The 16,370-nt window shown below is 38.1% G+C and overlaps 1 protein-coding gene across 1 annotated transcript; it reads left to right on the top strand.

Annotated features, from left to right (window-relative positions):
• The first annotated feature begins 163 nt into the window (after positions 1-163).
• On the top strand, positions 164-16,040 carry LOC148909076 (ATP-dependent DNA helicase Q4-like). Its single transcript, XM_089034512.1, has 16 exons — positions 164-356; positions 491-524; positions 1,552-1,622; positions 2,230-2,379; positions 3,341-3,483; positions 4,479-5,165; positions 6,234-6,326; positions 6,695-7,018; positions 7,627-7,868; positions 8,095-8,187; positions 8,912-9,048; positions 9,363-9,632; positions 10,264-10,446; positions 12,802-12,995; positions 13,366-13,645; positions 14,081-16,040. The coding sequence occupies exons 1-16, from the start codon at positions 273-275 to the stop codon at positions 15,554-15,556; spliced, it is 4,461 nt and encodes a 1,486-aa protein (XP_088890638.1). The 5' UTR covers positions 164-272; the 3' UTR covers positions 15,557-16,040.
• The last annotated feature ends 330 nt before the right edge of the window (positions 16,041-16,370 follow it).

Raw genomic sequence — 16,370 nt, 5'->3', positions numbered from 1 at the left:
ATCTGATTAAACTACCACCTTTTCTTCCCTTGATTTTAGACTTATTTTCTTTCAAATTTTGGGTGTTTCGACAGTATAACAGAGTCCTTCATTAAATATGGTATGGGATCCCTGTGGTATTCTTCCCAATCCCTCTCTTTTGTCATTTGTAAAATGGCGGGAAACGTCTACAAAATGGCTGCATCATAATCGTGTGTAAAAACAGCACTGTATCTCAATATTGAAGCATTTTCTTCCTTCAAAACGACGAGAAACCCGAAGAATACTGGAGTATGGATGAGCTGGTAACCATCAAGCGTGAATTGAAATGCTGGGAGAGCATGTTCGAGAGGAAACATGGCCGTAAGCCAACAAAGGTAAACAAGAAGATGGATAGCTTATGATTTCTTCAAGAGAAACTTTAAAACAATCTTAAAATAAAATCTTTATTTGTTCTTTTAGCATAGTTGAACTGATTTTTGATTTATTTCCTTCTCATTGTCGTAACTAGGATGATATCAGAGATGCTTCAGCCGAGATAAGAGGTAAAACTTGAATATTTTTTGCTCATATAAGTTTCCAATACAAATTAATAGCTTACTTTGAAGTGTAATGAAACCTATATGTCTCCGTTAAAGATTTAAAGGTATTTATTTTAATAATTCTGGAAAGCAAAAGACGTGGAGAACTTAAACTAGTTAACACAATGATGTCTGGAATGGAACTATACCAGACAATCAAAGTATAAATAAACGAATAAAGAGAGACGTAGATACTTGCTTGTCATTCTTTTAAAGACCAGCATGTGAGGTATATATGATGGCTGTAGGAAATTTGAAAAAGAATGACACTCAAGCATTTTAATTTTTGCTGTTGGTATTCTTGTTTTTGTCATGTCTAAGAAATATGACTTAAAAGTGCACAGGTTTTTGCACTGTACACTTTCAACATGAGTGCGAAATGATACGTGAAATTTTTAGCCATACCATATGTTTTTGGGCTTTCAGAATAAGCCTGAGGCGGCCTGATCTCTGGTGATTGCTTCAAAGTTACTGCCGGCTACTTTTCTTTTCTTTAAAATACCTTGTTCCTTATATCAGATCACAGCCAGTTTCTTCAGACTTATTACCACCTACTCCAAAAAATTATCAAAGCCCTAATGTTACCATAACCATATAACTACTTGTTATGATCAGTTGAGTTACTGGAATCCAATGGGAAGCCATTTCAATGTTATGCAATTTGCAATTTTTGTGTGCATGCTTTAAGTCAGTACCATATGATTCCCACTCATAACAAAATAGCTTACAACACAACAGGAGCCGTAAAGCATGAGACAAGCTGACTTTAAAACAGAAAATACAGCCAGAAGTGCCCAAAATTTTTATGCCCAAAATGGTACAATGTACAGTATAGATACAAGTTTGGCAGTTTTCTATCACTTTTGCATAATAAAATTGACAACTTTGCATGAATGTCTTTGTTCTTTGACAACACACCTTGGAAACTCTTGTTACTTTAAGGGTTCTTAAACCATTATACTTACTTATCATGAAAAAATTTCTTTGGTAGACACTTATGTGAGATATAAACAACTTAAAGAAAATAATAACAAAAGTCAAGAAAAGATTAAAGAAGTAGAGGTAAGATATAATTTCTGCCAAGATCCATTATCCTCCATCATTATCCATCATCTACATGTGCATCTGGGATAACAAATTGTTAAATGAGTCAAAAAATTAATTATTTTTTTACCATATTCTAAATTTGGCCAATTAAGGAAAAACTGTGCCATTGGTCACTGGCCTCAGTCTGTTACATGCATATTCAAAACCTCGGGCACAGTTTTTCCCTATCTGGACCTACTGGCCAGTAAATAGCACATATATTTTAGCCCTAATCAGGGCTTTCAATAATATTTGAAGTAGATGGATGAAACTCAAAAGTACACGTCTGTTTCCACAAATTTTACTTCTTATTTATTAAGACTGATTCGCAAAATAGCCGGCGGTATGAAGGTAATTACCCGGCGATAAACTGCTGGTAGCCGCCTTCTATTTAAACCCCTGCCTGATCGAGGTTTCTGCTCAGAGGTCTCCAGATTTCCTCCCTCCTTGTAAATTGAATTTCAAATTCCAATCAAATTTCTGGTTTATACCCAACCACAGACCTACCACTGAAAAAAATTGGGAAATAGTTATCTAATATCTAAATGTTTGTTTTCATTCTTGATTTTCTTTATTTTATTAGAAAAATGATAATGGAGTTTTTGGTAAGAACCTCAACAAGAAGTATGACAAAAAAATGCTGCCTTTAGCTCCAGTGAGGCTGAAAAATGGCTTAGAAAACATCAAACCTGTTCGCCTCTGTCATGGACAGAGGCCCAAGATCAGCATTAAGGTAAGGAATAAAGATGATTCTTTTTTCTGGTTCGGTATCCTCATAAAATCATGTGTTCTGATTGGCTGTGTGACTGGCCAGCATTTTCAATCTCTGCCAATGTGCCTGTATCCTGACAATGTCATCTGAAAGCACGAATATTGGATAATGACAAAAGAATAACATGCGTATTGGCATTAGTTAAATGACAAAAGAAGTTGCAAAACAAATGATAAGTAAATGGGGGGGGAATAAGTTAGATAGCATTCAAAGTCAGTCAGGATAGCATATAATTGTGTCCTCAGCCTTGAAAACAGTCTTTAGGCACAGCTTTTCCCTCTCCAGACTTCCTGGCCAGGTGCTCTTTTCTGATTGGACTAGAGTGTACTTGTAGCCAGAGGATTTGTAAATTAATCAATGTGCCTTTCCCCAGGCAAGGAAATTTCATACTCTGCATATTTCAACCTCTCCATAAGGAGAGCTATTTATAATGTAGAGTTTGATCCATTCTTTTCTTTCAAGACTTTTCAAATGCACATTCCATTTACAAGTCTTATGTTATGTTCCGATTTAATGTGATATTGATGTGCTGTGCTGTGCTGTGCTGTGCTGTGCTGTGCTGTGCTGTGCTGTGCTGTGCTGTGTTGTGTTGTGTTGTGCTGTATTGTGTTGTATTGTGTTTCAATTATAAGAAAATAACATACAATTTACAACATGATTGATGTAAAATAAAAGGAGAAAGCAAAAAAAAAAACAAAAAAAAACAAAATCTTACTTACAAATTGTATAAATTCATTCAACTACGAATTTGACAGCCATTTTTTATTCTTTTTTTTACATTATTACATGTATGCCATGCATTGAGTACAAATGTTTCTGTATTTCTGCTCTTCCTAAAATGAAGCTGATATAATGTATAGGTAATAATGATATTCTATATCATTTGAAGTCAGTGAAGAATACTCATTGTATTTCTCACCAGAATAATTCCTTTGAGGAAGAGCAACATGAGAATGGACTAAAGTCTAACGATGCAGAGAACACCAATATCAATGATAAGACTGATGACATGGAAGCCTTTGGACTGAACAGTGTACCTATCCTAACTTCAAATCAGTCAATAAGGTAAGACAGAGACAAGCAGGATGGAAGGTTATCCCTAACCAAAATTTAACAAACAGCTTAACAGTGTGGGCACACTAACTGGGACCACTTGAACAAAATGTGAGATAAAAAACTGTTTGGTGTGAAATGTGATCGTCCAGTTGAGTGTAGTCTTGTAGTCTTGGTTGAGACTGATGTTTCAACAACCTGAGCGGATGTCCTCTTCAGAGTCCAGTGAGAAAATGAGACACACTCGATGTTATTTAATTATTATAAATTTTATAAAAACTTTAGCCAAATCAGGAGAAGGCAAAATCAGTATAATATTGACCTCAGGCAATCACAATCACTCATTCCCACGATTTTTGATAATCATGTATTTAATCAGATAGGTGTCGTTGCTAATAGTCTTGATTGGATCAAGTTTGACTCCTTTGTTTTCACTCTCTGTGTGTCTGCACAGTAATTGTGTTGTTTTTATATATTTTTTTAAAGAAACATGAAATGACTGTACTCTTAAATTTCCAACAAAGCATGTTCTGAAGGAATACATGTATATCCAGGTTTTGATGTTTAATGCTACTTGGAACATATTACAGAGTGTTCATGTGGATATTTCCTTCCTTTGAAAACAATTCCAAGTTTCTAACAAATACTCAGAAGGTCACAGGCTAAAGCGTATTCAAAAACTCAAACTTTATTTTTGAGAAAAAAATATTCAATGATGCATAAAAAATTTAAAAAAATTATATTTGTAGGTGTATTGCAACTTAGTCATTTGGCTGCATGTTTAAAAGGATCTTTTTTGCTACTGAAATTTAGTAGGGAGGCAAATTCCCCCTTGTACCCCACCCTATGCCACTAATGTGCTATTGACTGGTAATTTAAACTGACAATTGTTAACAAGCTTTATATTTTGTAGTTGGGTATTATTTTTATTGAGATCTATTGTAAAAGGAATCTATAGTTAATGCCCTTTAACATTGTTTTTTATTTCATTATTTTATTTATACAAGACCAAATCATACACCAAGTCCAAGTGTAAGCAGAATAAGGAAAACTCCTGGTACAGTCGAATCAAGGATGAAGAGAAGAGCCTCCCTTTTTGCTGCAAGCCTTAAGAAAATGGAGCATGAAAATGAGTCTGAAAATAACTCGGAAAATTCTTCCCACACTGATAAAGATGTTGCTATGGAAATCGTACTTGGAGGACAGAACAACGAGAGAGAAAAATCAGACGGAAAATCTTCTCCAAAAGAAAAAAGTATTCAAAGTGAAAATGGAATTAAGAAAGAAAATGATTTCCAGAAAGAGATAAGGCACGCAACCTCTATAGATATAGACAATAAGAATGAGAAATATTCGAATTCAGAAGCTGATATAGAAATGCCTGGAATAAGTACAGATAACCTTGAGAACCATGGAAATCCTTCCAAAGTTCCTAATTCTTCTCAGAAATACCAAACAGAAGCTAAGGAAGAAATTTCTGCTTGCGTAAATGAAAGGGAAGAAAAGAGAAATAACAAAATGAATGGGAATAATGAAGGCAAAATGAGCGAAAACCAACAGGATCGTAAGGAGAAGAAAAGGAAAGCTGAGAGAGAGATGAATGAAGATATCAAAATACCAGAAGTAAAGAGACTGAGGACAGGGAAAATAGAAGAAGAAACGCGCTCATCTTGGGAACAAAGTATAAATGAAATGTAAGTATGGTTTGGAAGTGTTTAGGAAAAAACTTATGGGCCGAAATATTCTAATAAAAAGATATGCTATTATGATGATGAAGATACCTTATGCCACTTAATTTCGTATCTCGAAAATTTGGATGCTAGAATATTAAGTGACCACACCATTTTTACTGCAATTCCCAGTCACACGCGACCAACTAGACCTTCATCACTAACGAAAAATTGAATTTGGGTGGACGTCAATCAAAAGGGTTTCTATCGTTTCTATTGGTTTCTACACCAGGACTGATGTGAATACTCACGTGAACACGTGCAAATGTGCAAAAATCGTTGTCCTTATCTCATGCTTCTTGTCACTGTGAATTTCTCACTCTGGATATATTTTTCTCAAAAATGTCACAGGATTCCGGCTCCGAATCTTAACGCTTGATCGTAACGCTATGGCTATGATTTGAGTTTCTTCAAGATAGGATAAGTCAATACTGATAGTTTGCAGTTAAACGTTTGAAATTTGAAGTCGGAATCCTTAGACATGTTTGAGAAACCCTTTTGATTGACGTCCAGCAAAACTCAATTTTTCGTTTGTGATTTTGTTCTCACTTGGTCGCGTGTGACTGGGAATCGCAGTAGTGAAATATTAACCGTTTAATCATCTCACGTCCTCATCATCAATGTCCTCTGTACGAAGTTTTTCAAGAATTCGCTTGCACAGTCGTCAAATTTTCCATTCACAGGTTCTTTATAAGTTACTTCAACCAATGACTCGAGCTTGTTTAAGTTTTTACTATCTGGTTTATTAAGTTTGACAGGTATTCATTTACGGAAAAAATCGCAAAATTAAAGTGACCCGTGTTTTTTTTTCGATTTCACGAAATCACGAAAATAAAGAATTTAAATAAGAATTTAAAGTGTCGCGAAAAAAAGGTTGCATAAGCTAACTCAACAGGGCTTGCTAAAAAAGGGATAGTGACGGTATCATAAAAAGTTATATTTGAGAAAAATTTAAGCTTTTGTTACTACGACGATATACCAAAATGATGGTAAAGGGGTCAGTTTCTTGTTTAATTCTGGCTTCTTTTGTAGGAATGAGTGTAGTGAAGATGAGAGCCATCCAGATGAAGGTCCTTCCGACACTTTTGAAGAAGTAAAGATAAAAACCACAAATGCAAAATCAAGGTAATTTTTTCAATATTTATTGGTTAAAATCGGGCTTTATTTGTCAAGCTCATTAATATAATACACATTGCTTTCATTTTACCCCCTTTCAACTACGCCACTGCTGTACTTGCGGTGCTAATTAGTGATAAAAAGTTTTATCATACTGTACAACTACATATACTGTATATTTTACAACCATCGCTCCCCATACGGGGCTCTTCCATAAAGTTCCCTCCACACACACTAACACCACATTCTATATTTACAACACCCAACGCTCAATTCACATGTTCATTCTTACGGAGGGAGGAAACCGGAGAACCTGGAGAAAACCCTTATGGCAAGGGAAAGAACAAAGCACATTTATTTTATTCATTCTGTCCCAGATCGTCATCATCCAGCCTCGTCAGTGACAACTTTGTGAGACTGGACATGAAACATAAATCATATCGTCGCCGTGGTAACGGGATGACGGGCTCCTCCTATAAACGCAAAGCCTGGACCACAATGATGAAAGCACGTGGGGAATACGTCAGCAAGTCAAGTTGGACACGCAGGAGGGGTGGTGGCGGCGGTGGTGGCAGAGGAGGGCGTGGTGGGGGTAGGGGCTCTTGGGGAGGATCGCAAGGTGGTAGTGGAACATGTTACAAGTGTGGTAAAGAAGGACATTGGGCAAAGAACTGCAAAGGGAACCAAAACACAAGAGAAATGTAAGTAAAAACAAAACTGTTATAGTTTTATTGTTCTCATTAGTTTAGATTAGAACATTTTTGACATCATCTATCATCAGTAGAATGCAGTCGTAAGCTTCCCTTGTTCTTTATACTTCGTGCGCTGTTTATCCACTAACATCGGGGGAATTTATTGGCTTATACACTAGAATGGATGTTATACAACTGTAAAATGGCGCAACATATATCATTATCACTTGAGGTTAACCTTTGAACCAATCGCAGTGCATGAGATTACTGCTTATCCAATAATAGTTCTTGGACACGGCACCATGGTCCCAAATACTACTGTACGACTGCTTTTTTTTACCATGAACTTTTCACATTTACTCAAAGCTTTTCTTAAATCTTGCCCTGAGTATATTTTATTCATCTAGCTTAAGCAACCTAGTCATACCCTGTTTCATAATTAAGCAAGCCATACTACTAACTATAATTCAAGATGTCTGGGTTTTTGCCCCGTCAATTAAATTTCCAACGTCCAACTTATATTTTGATTGACATAAGCAATAAACGCAGACGTCTTGAGCTGTGTTTGTGACGTATTCATGGTTCGTAATAATGCATATTGTCAAATTTATTATAAGACCTGAAGAAGATGAAGATAATCCAGAATTCACCCCTGAAGACGATGAGTTCATCCAGCAGCTCACGCTCGAAAGAGCAGCACAAATGGCAGCAGGAGTTGCTGTCCAGGAATCAGAAGATGGTAGCGACTCGTCCAGGCTGGTGGTACTACCCCATCATCTACCACGCCCTGTCTATATACCACCCCCTCCACCTGATGCTATTGAACCCCTTTACGAGACTGTGCATGGAAGTATCATAGGTAAGGCAATGCTATTTTGTTAGAAGGGTGGGGTGGCTCGGGTTTTATGTTTGCCGAGACGATGCCATGAAAACACTTTAATTGACACCCAGCATGTTAAAGAGATTAACCCTAGGCTTGATGTAGCTTTTATATCAAAAAAATAACATGGTATTGTATTATTGGGTCGTTTTAGGATCTGCCATAAGAGTTTTTAGTAACTTGTACAATATGTAATTGTTCACAGACACGCCAAAGGAAGTCTTCTCTGCTTTGGGCCAGCTTGGTTTCTCGTCGTTTCGTGCTGGTCAAGAACAAGCCATCATGCGAATACTCAGTGGTGAGTAAACCAAAACACTTTTAAAACCTGTCTACCTGCTGCTACATGTTAAACCTAGTGAGAGAAAGATACTTCCTTATGGTCCATCGTTTTCAACGCATACAACTCATGTGAAGATCAGTGAAAAACAAAATCTGTCAGTCTTGTTATACAGACTTGAATGAAGACAACTTGAATAACATTTCTAAACAAATTTTTATAGAATATCCGCTCATTTCACAGTGTAATAATGGTTTCTAAGTGAATATATGCATGTGAAAGTCAGACGACACATTAATTGAAAAGGTCGAGATATAAGGAGTAATGTAACACGCATAACGCAGTGCTCTTGTCGTCGGGACGTATGAGCACAGGGAACCCAATATCTCAAAAGTGCCAGTAGTAGGATTTAGAGGGTATCTACGAGTTTGCCATGCGGCAGTATGATTTACTGAAGTATTTGAAGCCTTGGTGATAACTAGTAGAGTATTAGCGTGGACTGCGTCGGTGTTTCTGAATCAAACAGCAGGAACTTGTAGATAAATTGGATCACAGTAGAAAGCTTTGTGAAACTGACGTTTCGGACGTTAGTCCTTCGTCGGAGTAAGTAAGTTCCTTCTTACTCCGACCAAGGACTAACGTCCGAAACGTCAGTTTCACAAAGCTTCTTACGGTGATCCAATTTATCTACAAGTTCCTACTGTTTTATTGAAACCTTGCTAACGTAAGTTTGATGTATTGACAGGGGTTTCGTCCCTGGTGGTGTTGTCTACTGGTGCAGGCAAATCTCTGTGTTATCAGCTTCCTGCCTACATGTACTACAAACGTTTTCCTTGTCTGACGCTGGTCATATCACCTCTTGTGTCCCTCATGGAAGATCAGGTAACATCAGGGGCGTAGCAAGGTGTCGCTCATAGTTAATAAAGAGCGTATAAGAGTTTCATGCCGTAACCAACGGATTTTGAAAACGTTTTTTGGGGGAGGGGGTGGGGGTAATATAGGCGCGATATGCTCATGCATTTTAAGAAATGAACGAAGAAAGCACCGACGTTTTTACAGTCATACCAAAACTGCTCTAAACTATCAACGTGAAGGGGCAAACACGCATCTTGAGGTTCCCATCTACTTCCCTGCATTTTGCACTTTTTATGCACCCAAGCGTACTTTCTAACTTAAGTATTTTACTGTTATCTCAGATCGGTGGCCTTCCCTTTGGATTAAAAGGAGCCTGTCTGCACACCAATCAAGCCAAAGCACAACGTGCCAAGATCTTAGAGAGTATTTCATCAGGACAAATCGCTGTACTGTTACTGTCCCCTGAGGCTTTAGTTGGTGGTGGATCCGGTGGTGGTTGTCTTCCATCCAATACAAGACTTCCACCCATTGGTTTTGCCTGTATCGATGAGGCCCATTGTTTGTCAGAATGGTCGCATAACTTCCGACCATCGTATCTGCGTGTCTGCAAGGTAATATTGTTTATATTTTATATACTATACACTTCAATAGATGATGAAATCCATCCCAATTGTTTTACTCAATTTTACTTAATTAGAATAGAGCGCCGCGCAAAATCCATCGATAGGTGACGAAATCCCCAATTGTCTGGTTCATTTTTACTTAGAATAGAGCGCGCAATATTTTTACTTAGAATAGAGCGCGCAATATTTTTACTTAGAATAGAGAGCGTAATATTCATTAATAGATGACAAAATCCATTCTAATTGCTTTGTTCATTTATATTCAACTTATATTGCGCGATACTCAATACTGTAATTTCCTATTGCGCATTACCGTAAGTAAATGTATATGTATCTATGTTACAACCGAATTGAAATATAGCTTTAAAAATAATTACATATATATCTAAGAGAACTTTAGTATACAAGGTAAATCTAAAAATACATCTTCTGAACAGAGAAAAAGATCTTACTCCAGTGTTGACGTTGTTTATCACGGTGTCAGTTACCATCACGCTTTTATGGCAACTATTTTTATCATGACGTTTTATCTTCCTAAGTCTAACTAATTTTCACTCTAGTTCCTGTAACAACAGTTTCACCGACGCGATATTAAACTAGTTCTTTCTTGTATTCATAGGTTCTTCGTGAACAGTTCGGAGTGCGGTGTTTCTTGGGCCTAACAGCAACGGCCACACGTTCAACTGCTGCCTCAGTCGCACAGCATCTCGGTATATCTGATGATGAGGGTGCCATCATTAGGGGCGCAGCGGTACCTCCCAACCTGTGTCTCTCAGTGTCACGTGATCGCGATAGAGACAAGGTAAGTTGTGTCGATTAGATGATTTCTCATGTCATTTTATTAGCTAATCAGTGCCAGTTTCTATTGAAACGTTTTGAAATTTGTTATGTTGTCTTACTGCTTGTTCATGATCTTACTTGACGACCCAAGCTTCCATGTAAAGCCCACGTATTTTATAGGATAGGTCTAACCCTAGTCCTTGTCTTATTACTATCCCTTCAATTCGTGTTGGATATAGGACAGCTTCCTTGAGTGTCCGTCAACCACCCATTTTTCTCACTATACTTTAGACATCGACTCCGACATCGTAAAATTTAAAAATATTCGGGGGAAACTTGTTTCCACTTTCCACGACAAACTGGTAATTTGAGGCTTGATATATTTTCTTTATATCGTCTATCCTTATTACAGCAAAAGACGCCAAATCGATCACTTTTACCCTTGAAAGGAAGATAAACACACTTAAATAAAAAACCTGAATAATTTCTAGATATAACTAGCTAAAAACTAGTGTGAGCTGCGTCGGTGTTTCTAATGAAACAGTATGATGAAAAGGTAAATTATACACAAATTATACAAGAAGTAGCACCAATACAGTTCAGTCTTTACCTACTTATATTAAGGATACTAATCACGCTCTTAGTATTTTTAATGATTTTCGCTTTCCTGATAACTCTTCTAAGCTTTTGTTTACTATGGATGTCAAATCTTTGTATACTGTTATTCCCAATGATGAGGGCCTTCGTGCTCTTCAGCATTTTTTCGATCTTCGTCCTGTCCTCGAGCCCAGCACTCCCACTTTGTTACGCTTAGCTGAACTTGTTCTTACTCTCAATTGTTTTTCTTTCGGTGATCGGTATTATCGGCAGGTAAACAGTGTTGCTATGGGTACTAAGATGGGCCCTAGTTATGCCAATTTGTTTGTTGGTTATATCGAAAACCTTGTTTTTCAACAATATACTGGACCTAAACCTGAGTTTTTTGGACGGTATATTGATGATTGTATTGGTGCTACTTCTTGTTCGCGTAATGACTTAGATTCTTTCATCTCTTTTGTTAACTCTTTTCACCCTGCCTTAGACTTTACGTGGGAGGTTAGTGAAACATCAGTCACTTTCCTTGACATCTTGCTTAGTGTTAATGACGACCGTCTTAGCACTAGTGTCCATTACAAACCTACTGACTCTCATTCTTATTTACTCTACTCGTCTTCTCATCCTAAGCACACTCTTAACGCTATTCCGTTCTCGCAATTTCTTCGTCTTCGTCGTTTGTGTAGTGATGATCTTGATTTCTCTGTTAAATGTTCTGAGATGCGTTCCTTCTTCCTTAAGCGTAATTATCCTGCTCATGTTATTGATCGCGCCATTCGTAAAGTTTCTACTATTGATCGTACCACCGCTCTCACTCCTCACACTCGTCCCTCTAATGACCGCATTCCTTTCACTCTTACGTATCATCCTATTAACATTTCCATTAAACCCATTGTTAACCGCAACTTTTCTCTGCTTGACTCTGATACTCGCACTTCTGCTATTTTCAACAACCGCCCTCTCTTTTCCTATAAACGTGATCGTAATCTCCGTTCTTTCTTGGTCAAGGGAGTTCTTCCCTCTAACAAAGAACCTGGTACTTTTCGCTGTTCTCGTAAACGTTGTTATACTTGTCCTCACATAGTCTCTCACACTTCTGTTGTCGGTCCTAAATCTACTGTTAAAATTACTGACCATTTTGTTTGTACCACTTCTAATGTTGTATATTGTATTAAATGTACCCGCTGTAATCTTTTGTATGTGGGCGAGACTGGCCGCCGTCTTGGTGATCGCATTTGCAATCATCTTTATGATATTCGCAATAACGATCCCACCAAACCAGTTTCCCGCCATTTTAATCTAGCTAACCATTCTCTTTCTGACTTCATTGTTTTCGGTCTTTCTTTGCTTAACGGCAACAATGATTGTCGCAAGACCAAAGAAATGCGGCTTATTCACCTATTGGGCACTCTTAGTCCCAACGGGATTAATGAACGCTTTATTTTCAACTAACCTTTTCTTTTGTCTTTTGATTGTTTGTTTTTGTTTCCTTGCCTACCTTGCTCTCATTGGTTTCTTTTGTCTTATTCTATCATATATACACTCCTTTCTACCACTTCTTTCTCTTTTACTCCGACGAAGGACTAGCGTCCGAAACGTCAGTAAGTTTTTTCATCTTTTCACGGTGTATAATTTACCTTTTCATCATACTGAATAATTTCTGCCAAGTTTGTGTTGTTTTCCTGGAAACCCCATAATGCTTTGCAATTCAAGATGGCCGCTGTTTCATCGAAGTAGTCCATTGACCCTCTAGATTCTCACTGAAGCTCGTTTCCATTAACAGGCATTGATAGAGCTTCTCCAAGGTCCTCGCTTCTCGCAGTGTGAGTCTATTATCATCTACTGCACGCGTCGTGAAGTGACGGAGCGTGTTGCTACCCTGGTCAGAACATGTCTACAGCACTTGACCCCTACCATTAAACCACTTGACGCGGAGGACAAAGAAGAAGAACCAACGAAAAAGAAAGCTAAAAAACGGTAAGATATTTCTTTTTATCATATAATTATCCATAAAATACCTATATTTCTCCTTTTCGAAAAACTGATATTTTCACATGTGAAAATAACATGTTATTTTCACATGTGAAAATATCGTTACCATATGTATTTAAGCTATTAGTTTATATATAAAAACTTTTTATAATAATAAAAAGCTTGTTAAGTTGATTTTATGGATAGTTATATAATAATCAGAATATTGCATGGGCGCTTGGAGATACGAAATTTATCTTCGAGTGTTGAAAATCTCTCACTCGTTCGCTGCGCTCACTCGTGAGAGATCTTTTCAACACTTGTATCTCCACGCGTCCATGTAATATCCTCTATTTATGCCTTTTCTCTTCCTCAGCAAAAAGAGTGTTCGCAAAGCACCTCTGACATGGGAGGCCGAGAGCTATCACGCCGGTATGTCAGCAGCCCAAAGACGCCGTGTACAGAAGCGCTTCATGTCTGGAGAACTGAGATTAGTCGTAGCAACAGTAGCATTTGGTATGGGCCTGGATAAGTCTGATGTCCGTGCCATTATACACTACAATATGCCCAAGAGTTTTGAGAGTTACGTACAGGAGATTGGACGAGCTGGAAGAGATGGGTTCCCCTCCCACTGTCATGTCTTCCTTGACCGGGAGGTTAGTACCTCAACTATGTGTTTCTTTTATTCATTTGTTTTAGTTGGACGTTTTTTATCTTGTTTCGACCTGTATAACTCTCTTGTGTTCTTTTAATAGCCTTCTTAAAACCTTAAAGGCTATAGTGGTGACCTTATGAATATAATGATGATGATGATGACGATGATGCTCATGTTGACGATGATGATGCTGATATTGACAATGTTGGTGGTGGTGATGATGCTCATGTTGACGATGTTGTTGATGATGATGATGATGACGATGATGCTGTTGTGGATGCACATGTGGCACCTTATATATTGGAGATAATGATTTGATGTTGCTGCTGTTATAACTAATGCTGATGGTGAAACAGTTGATGCTTTAAAGTAAGAATTATTAATACATTATCATCTTTGGTTTTCAATATTTTGATAGCTATCTTGGTCTTTACAGGGCAAAGACATGTACGAGTTAAGGCGCCATATTCATTCCAATACAGTAGACAGAATCACCGTCAAGAAACTGGTTAACAAAGTGTTTCCTCGATGCGATTGTAAGAACCTTCTACGCGCACAGAAAGAGCGGGAAAACCTCAGAGAAACCCAACAAGAATGCGACGAAGCGAATGAAGACGACGAATTTGTAAGTGATGATATCTTAAGTCAAATAACTGAGGAACAAATGAGTGATAAGACAGCTGACGTGGAGGGCGGGATCGATACCCCGTCCAAAACATCCGAGTCTTGTTGCCATGGAGAACTCGAAAAACAATCCAGAGATTTGGAATCTAAATCATTAGAAAACAAATCTCTTGAAACCCAAGGAAACGCGAAAATTAATCCTTCGGAACAAATTAAAGAAGTTGGTGAATCCGCGGTGAATATCGCAGAATCTAATTCTAATGAAACGGACAGTGAAATCAGCGAGGATGTTAAAGAAGTTTCTGGAAGGCGAGCATGCGGAGGGCATGAAGTAGCTATAGCAACCGAGTCAGCGGTTCAACAGCTAGATATGCCCGAGGAGAGCATTGCTACTTTACTTTGCTATCTGGAGCTTCACCCAAACCGCTGGCTTGAAGTACTGCGGCCTGTCAAAGGCACGTGCACGGTGAAGTTCTACGGCGGGCATGCGCATTTGAGAGCCGTCGCCAAGAGAATCCCGCCAATAGCAGCGGCAGCTGCTTACTGCGAGAAAAAAGAAACCAAGTTCAAAAAGCAAAGCTCGCTTTCGTTTCCAGTTGTGGAGATTGCAGACAAGATGGGATGGGACTTGGACCCGGTGTTTAGGGAGTTGAGAGCGTTACAGTGGAACTCTTCCCTCGCTCCTGACACGAAGTTAAGTTCATCTGGTCAGTCAGGCATTCTGGTGGAGTTTAGTGATAATTCAATGCACGTGCGCGCGCCTGGTGACTTGAGTAACGAGGAAAGGGATCGAGTATGTGACTTTCTGGACGATCGTATACAAGCTGAAGAAAAATCGCAGTTAAAACAACTAAACATGCTGTACTCTTCACTCAAGAAAGTCTCGTGTAGCGAATACTGGCAGTGTTCTGAGGAGATTGACCAAGAAAGCGATAAAGAACTCAAAAACATGATAAAAGCTTACTTTGACGATCTAAACAACGCTACGCAAAGCGAACTGGAAGACCTGAAGAAAAGGCGGGAAAACGACGCGTGCGATGCCGACAATACACGTGATGAGCACGTGAATTGGGACGGCGTTGCACGTGATATCAGAGTTTTGACTGGCATTCACCATGACCAGTCGTTCACAGGCCGCGCTGTTGCGAGGATCTTTCACGGCATCAGTAGTCCGTGTTATCCTGCAGAAGTCTGGGGTCGTGACCCTCGGTTTTGGAGAAAACATCTTGATGTTGATTTTAACAGCTTGAGAAGATTTGCTATCCGTGAACTCATTAAACTAAAATAAGATAGTGACAATTATCTTCCTTAATCCATGTAAACTTTCCATTGTTTTGTAATTTACTAGCCTCAGTCCTCTTAAAACTTGTCATTTTTTCATTCTTTTGTCTATCTTTCTTTCTTTCTTTCTTCCTTTTTTTGTTCCTTTTTTTCTTCCTTCCTTCCTTCTTTCCTTCTTTCTTTCGTTATTTCTTTCTTTCCTTTTCTCTCGTTCCCTTTTCTTTCTTTCCTTTCTTCCTTTTCATTCTCTCCTTTTTTTCTCCTTTTTTAAACTCCCCATTCCTCTCACTTTCTTCCCTTTCTATTTTTCTCATCTCCTTCCTTCATTTCTTTCCCTTATTCCCTTTCTTCCCTTTTCTTCTTCCTTCTCTTCCAACCGATCCATCCTTATAACCTACATTTTTCTCGGCCAGCTTTATTAAGACAATAATTTCATTGTAATTACAGACTTTCCAATAAATGTATTGTGATATACGACTTTTCAAATTAAATCAGACCAAAGCTACTTCAAAGGTCATCTCATTATTTCTTAATAATCAAGGTCAGTTTTGTTATATTTTGATGATGCAATATTAAACTACACATGCGTAATTCAAGTTTCCGGCTTCAAATATGTCTTCATTAAAAAGTTATCTATTTAGTCGTGTCCTGACTTTGATCAACTCATATTAGGTTGCTTCAGCGTTTGATAAAATTTGAAGGTTTATTTCTAGACTTAGGTCCAATGTCTTCCCTCGAATGGCAAGCTGTGGTGGACATCGTGAAAAAGGAATTTACCTCGTATATATCTGTGCCTTCTAGAGATGTATAGGATTACAGAC

Source organism: Actinia tenebrosa, unplaced genomic scaffold (genome assembly GCF_029948245.1).
Source record: "Actinia tenebrosa isolate PJP-AT-01 unplaced genomic scaffold, QUT_ActTen_1.0 PGA_scaffold2__45_contigs__length_23673736, whole genome shotgun sequence".
In the NCBI taxonomy this organism is placed as follows: domain Eukaryota; kingdom Metazoa; phylum Cnidaria; class Anthozoa; order Actiniaria; family Actiniidae; genus Actinia; species Actinia tenebrosa.
The sequence above is the reverse complement of the archived record's forward strand: the minus strand, read 5'-3'. Positions and strand labels throughout refer to the sequence as shown.